The following is a 5941-nucleotide window of genomic DNA, read 5'->3' as shown; positions in this document are numbered from 1 at the left end:
CACTGGGCTGCTTTGGGACTGATGCTGCAGACTTTCAGCTGTTTATTTCATTCAGGCTGGGAAAGTGAGGGGGAAGTTGGCATGGTAGCTGAGCCCCTGGAACAAGAGGCTAGCTGGGCTTCATCAGGTCCAAAATGGGGAAGGTGCCAGTGGAGGGGATCATTGGCCTCCTTCCCATCCCATCCCTTCCTCGCCCCGATAAATGGTGCTTCTCAAGGGGCTGTGTTGTAGACGTGAAGAGCGTCCTCCTGTGTGATGTGGAGTTTCCAGGGGAAAAGCCGCTTCTGGGAGGGTTGGGCCCAGGCCTTCTTCACCATCAGCTCCACATCCTGGTCCGACAGCAGCCGCACCAGGTCTCCCTGGCTGTCCCGGTAATTCAGAGCAATGTCGTTGCGTTTAAACTCTCTCCTGGTGGGGAAAATCAAGAGCAAGGGGGCAAGGGCAGGAGGCTTAGAGGGACTCCAGACAGTGGCCAAGAGAGAAACATGGGGAAGAACAATGGTTTTAGATTAGAGGACCAGTGTTCAAGCATTCTGATCCTTAGGATTTATAGATAATAAGAAATATATTGTATATTATATAATAAATATATAAAATAAATAATATTAATAAATGTTTATTGATTTATTCTAACTTCATTGTTTGGTATATGGGGAAACTGAGGGCCAGAGAAGAGATTTGCCCACTGTCTATCATACAAGGGATCATTAGTGGAACCAGCATTCAAACCCAGGTCTTTTGATGCCCACTTCATAACCTTTCTGCTATATTACCCGGATGCTTCTCATGAAATCTCCTGACTCTGGTATTTCCATTCTACATGGCCTTGGGCAAATCACTTCATTTACCTGTCAAAGCCTGTTTCCTCACCTCTGGAATGGGGATAATGGTGCCTATACCGGCTACTTCATGGGATTGAGAAGAAAAGTCTCTATAAACTTTAAAGAATGTAAGTAAAAATTTCCCCACTGAATCAGCACCTCCCCAAGCCCTCAGCTGGACAACAAATAACTACCTAGTTGGCATCTTGCCACCACTACACAGGGTTTCATTTCCCTTCTAGACTCAGCTTCTCACCAGGAAAGTCTTCCCTCCCCATTACTTGAGAATAGATCTTAAAGAACAGCAGTTCACCCTGCTTAAAGAAGGCAGAGTCCATGACATTCCAATTCCTCAAGCCTCAGGACTCTCATTCTGAAGTGCTGGCCTGGGGAGTTGTCCTGTCCCATCTCCTGGACCTCAGGTGACTGAGATGTCTAGAAAGCATTGCTTTTGCCCTTTCAGGGGCTCGCTTACCTCATTAGATCCATCAGGTCTTTATATAATGGGGTGCTCCTGAGATCTTCTTCTATAGCAATGTCCCTAAGAAGGTGACAGAAATAAGAGATTTGTCAGCACAAGCTTGTGAAGGATGAATTACCATCCTGTGCCCTCCTTCTTTGCCATATTCTACCAAACATGGAAGAGGGTTTAGCTTTGGTCCCTCTCATACAAGTGACAGAACCAAGAAGAACAGGTGGAACTGGCCTCTTCTCTGTACCCAACATTCCTCATCCATGACTTTGCACAAACTATCCCCAACGGCTTCTCACCCTCTGTTTCTTGGAACCCTATGCATCTTTCAAAGTTCAGTTCAGATGTCACTTCCTTCAAGAAGGCATTCATCCCTGATTCCCTCTGCTTGGCCAATCAAATAAATGTACAATTATTTTGTGTGAGAGATGTACAGTCACTAATACACTCTTGATGTCAGAAGAAAATGAGGAAAGCTTTCAAGACATTGGACCTAGACAAGAGTCAAACAGGAGAGGCAGGCAATGGAGGGGTCATCTTTGGCATTGTTGGACAGAACTCCCAAATGGAAAAGACCACATATCTATGGGAGCTTTTCAGTATCTTGCATCAACTTCTCTGCAAACATGTCATACTCCCTGTTACCACCATCCCTCCCCCACAATGGGGAGCTCTTTAGACTGTCTCAGTTTTTTATTTGTATCTGCAGTGCCTGGAACAGGGCAAGCAAATCAATACATCTACATGATCAATAATTGTTGATTAAGTGGCAAAGAGGGAAAGTCAGACTTGGGGTCAGGAAAAACTTCCTAATAGTTAGGGTTGTCCAAGAGTTGAATTAGTTACCTAGGAAGGTGGAAAGTTCCTTGCCATGGGAGTTCTTCAATCAGAAGTTGGATGACCACTTAGGTTTGTTATAGTGGGGATTCCATTTCTAATCTGAATTGAGCTAGCTGGTGGCTGAGATCTCTTCCAGGTTAGGATGATTGGCTGCCATGGGGATATTGTAGCCACATGTGGTATAAAGCAACACCATGCTGAACTCTCCTGGTCTGCTCATCTGCAATGTCAGTGGTGCCAATGGAATCACCATCCTCAATCCAGAGTGACCTCAGAGCTGGCATTCATTTGGCAAATAGTATCACCCAATCACTCTTAGGCTGATTTTTAATCCCCTTTGTGTACCACGATGATCCTTCCCCCAAAGAATTAGTGTATGATTCAGCATTGATGACTAAGTCAGCAGAAGGTGATTGAAACCTCATCTACTCCTATCACCAGGCAGGTGGAGGCATATGAAGTTCCAGAACAAAAAGACTGAAATTTCTAGGAAGCCAACTGGATTGGGTCAGACCAAGTTCTTACTCCCTCTGCTCCCTAATAGTCAATTCAACAAGGAAGAATGTCTAGAGACATCATGGTACAGGGGACAGAACCCTGGTTCTGGAGTCATAGATTGTGGGTACAACTCTCACCTCTGAGGCCAGTGGCACAGCAGATAAAGTACTCTCTTTCCTTCCTTGGAGTTATGGAGACTTGAATTCAAATCCTGCCTGACATATAAAATATATGTCCTGCCAGACATATAAAAGATGTGTGACTCTGGACAAGTCACTTGACCTGCACCAGCCTCAGTTTCCTCAACTGTAAAATGGATTGTGGTAAGGATCACACGAATGACATAACACAATCCTTTTACAAACTTTAATGTGCTCTGTAAATTTGGATTGTTGTTATTATTTCCATCTATATGATCTTGGACAAGTCACTTAACTTTTCTGTTCCTCAGTTTCCTCAACTGTAAAATGAGGAAGTTCTGAGCTCTAGGACTATGATCCTAATTTTCACCTTCTAGATGAAGTTTTTCTGACTCCATACCCTCCACTGGTGCCTTACCCACAAATTACCTTGTCTCTACTTGCTTCTACCTAGATTTGCACCTGGAATCGCCCCCATCTGCAGTGAAAGCTCCTTAAAGACAACTTTTTCTTTGCCTTGGCATCATCAGTACTGTGTGTACCTAGCACAGTACTCTTTCCCACTGGAAAGTTCCTTCCTCCCCATTGCCACTTCCAGACCCTCCCTGACCCACTGTTACTGGGCAGTGGTCACCTTTCCTCTTTTGACATTCACTTCCTTTATCTATGGCTCCAGCTCCCTCTCCCTCCACACCACAGGAATTCAGTACCTGGATCACAGTCCCCTCCCCCTCCAACCCCACCCCCTGCTCTCATTCTGGGACAATTCAAAATCTAAAATGACCTCCCCTCCAGCATCCTCTTCCATCATCCATCCAAGTCAGCAACTTCTTCACTTCCCATGACCTGCAGTGTGAGTGGTGCTTACTAACTGAGTCAATAAAAAATGGCTAGCATTTGTTTATGGTTTCAAGGTTTGCAAAGCCCTTTACATCTGTTACCTCATCTGATCCTCATAACAACCTGTCAGGTAGATGCTATTATTATCCCCATTTGCTGATGAGAAAATCAAGTCTGATAAATATTAAGTGACTTACTCAGGGTCACATGCTAGTGAGTATTAGGGACAGAATTTGAATTCAGGTCTTTCTAACTCCAAGTCCAGTACTTTATTCTTCTATCAGTCACAAAATAATAAATGTCCATTGACTGAGTGATGGATTGGTGGATTGAAAAGCACTCTGCTAGCCAAATTCCCAGGACTTGAACTATCTGATCAGCAAACTCTTCATCCACTCTTCTCAGCCCCTTAGATCACTGAGCCTGGAAGTAACTCAGTGTTCTCCCATCTAGAGTCTGATTTCCTCTGTCCCAAATGAGGATGATATGGGTATTTCCCTAATTACTCCATCGAGCTAGCTCTGTCAGGTGGGGACAATGACAGCCACCTTAGAAGGGTCCGCACTTTTAATTGTACAGTGGAGAAAGGGGAGCACAGTATCATCTTCACTCTCTCACCATGCCTGTATTAGCCACAGGTCCAGATGGGATTGAGGTCACTGCATACAGCAGAGGTTGTGGGCCCACTTGAGGACCAAACCCAGCATCCTGGCCTTGGCACTACCCTCTAACCTCTGAATTACCCCATCAGGAGCTACGGGGGCTGCTTTGGCAGAGCAGAAAAAGGAGGTCAGAAAAAAGGCTCTGCTTTCTCAAGGCCTGGGGGAGGTGACAGGGGAGGAGACCAGTACCAGTGGGAACTGGAAGCAGGAAGGGAAGGTCAGGGAGCCCAGCTTCTGAGCCGAGTACCTGATGGTGCTCACTGTGTCTTCATAATAGTAACATCGCAGCCAATTGGTGAGGTTATCCTGCTCTTCTGGGAAGTCCTTGATGATCTTCACAAAGGAGACTGGGAAGATCCCCGTGGCCCCATGGGTGGTGCCCTAGAAAGACGAAGGGAGCATGGAACCCTGGGAGGTAACTCAGTGAGTGACCTGGTCAGAGTCACTGAGCTGAGGCTTTGACTCAGGCACTTGATAAGTGTGATCATGACCAATCACCTGACCTCTCAGAGGCTCCGTTTTCTCTTCTGTAAAATAGGGAGACTAATAATCCCCTATAGACACGCACCCTCCCTCCCTCACAAGGTTGTGCAGAAGGTGTTGGAAAACCTCAAAATGCTACTAAAAATCAGACTTGTTGCTTCCCCAATGTCTCTCCCCAGGTCACACTCATCCTTCCAGCCAAAGTCATCCTTGTTAATAGTCACTGTGGTAAGGTAGAAAGAACAATGAAGTTGGAGTCACAGGGCCCCTACCATTCACTGCCTGTAATGCCTTTAAGCAAGCTGTCTTCATTTGTAAAATGAGGTGGTTGAACTCAATGGCCTTGGGGGTCCCTTTCATCTCTAGATTTACGAGCCTGTGGTTTACTACCTGTGTGATCTTGGTCAGACTTGAACTCAGGTCTTCCTGACTCCAGGTCCAGCACTCTATCCACTGAATTAGCTAGCTGCCTCAAGGCAAGTACCAGGACCCCCCAGGTCAAGAACCCCTGCTCCAGAATATGTTTCTAAAGCTAGTATTTATATAGGATCTTAAGGTTTAGAAGATACTTTACATCATATTTTTAACTGAAATATATTAAAGACTCACAAAAGTTTTACTTAAAATAAAAATTTTCATGTCATTTCCTCCCTTTCTCAGCCCTATTTCAGAATATAAGTTCCTTGAGAAGAGGGAGATTCCTTTCTTCTTTGTCATTTCTCCAGTACCAAGGACAGTTTCTAACACAGAAGGCTTAATAAATGCTTATAGATTGATTGACTCATTTATTGGGAGGAATGGAGGGAATAAACATTTATGTTGCATCTACTATGGGGCAGGCACTGTGCTGAGCATTTTTTCCACAAATATTATCTGGTTGAATGATTACTTAAATCTATGGTATGGGTTTCTCTCTCTCTCTCTCTGTCTCTCTCTCTGTCTGTCTCTCTCTGTCTCTCTGTCTCTCTGTCTCTCTCTTTCTCTCTCTCTGTCTCTCTCTGTCTCTCTGTCTCTGTCTCTGTCTCTCTCTCTCTCTCTGTCTCTCTCTCTCTCTCTCTCTCTCTCTCTCTCTCTCTCTCTCTCTCTCTCTCTCTCTCTCTCTCTCTCTCTCTCTCTCTCTCTCTCTCTCTCTCTCTCTCTCTCTCTCTCTCTCTCTCTCTCTCTCTCTCTCTCTCTCTCTCTCTC

At 45.1% G+C, this 5941-nt stretch overlaps 1 protein-coding gene across 2 annotated transcripts in view; it reads right to left on the bottom strand.

The window, feature by feature from the left end:
- Positions 1–22: 22 nt before the first annotated feature.
- Positions 23–5941, bottom strand: part of NCF4 (neutrophil cytosolic factor 4) — a 26991-nt gene continuing 21072 nt past the window's right edge. For both annotated transcript variants that reach the window (XM_069082178.1, XM_069082179.1), the window contains 3 exons: positions 4521–4654; positions 1297–1362; positions 23–408 (listed from right to left, as the gene is read on the bottom strand). In XM_069082178.1, coding sequence (XP_068938279.1) covers positions 213–408; positions 1297–1362; positions 4521–4654 — 396 coding nt within the window. In that variant the 3' untranslated portion in view covers positions 23–212. The remainder of the gene's footprint in view (positions 409–1296; positions 1363–4520; positions 4655–5941) is intronic.

Source organism: Petaurus breviceps, unplaced genomic scaffold (assembly GCF_028583685.1).
Source record: "Petaurus breviceps papuanus isolate PSGF00001 unplaced genomic scaffold, PetGlider_PUasm1.0 156, whole genome shotgun sequence".
Classification (NCBI taxonomy): domain Eukaryota; kingdom Metazoa; phylum Chordata; class Mammalia; order Diprotodontia; family Petauridae; genus Petaurus; species Petaurus breviceps.
This window is presented reverse-complemented; position numbering and strand designations above follow the sequence as displayed.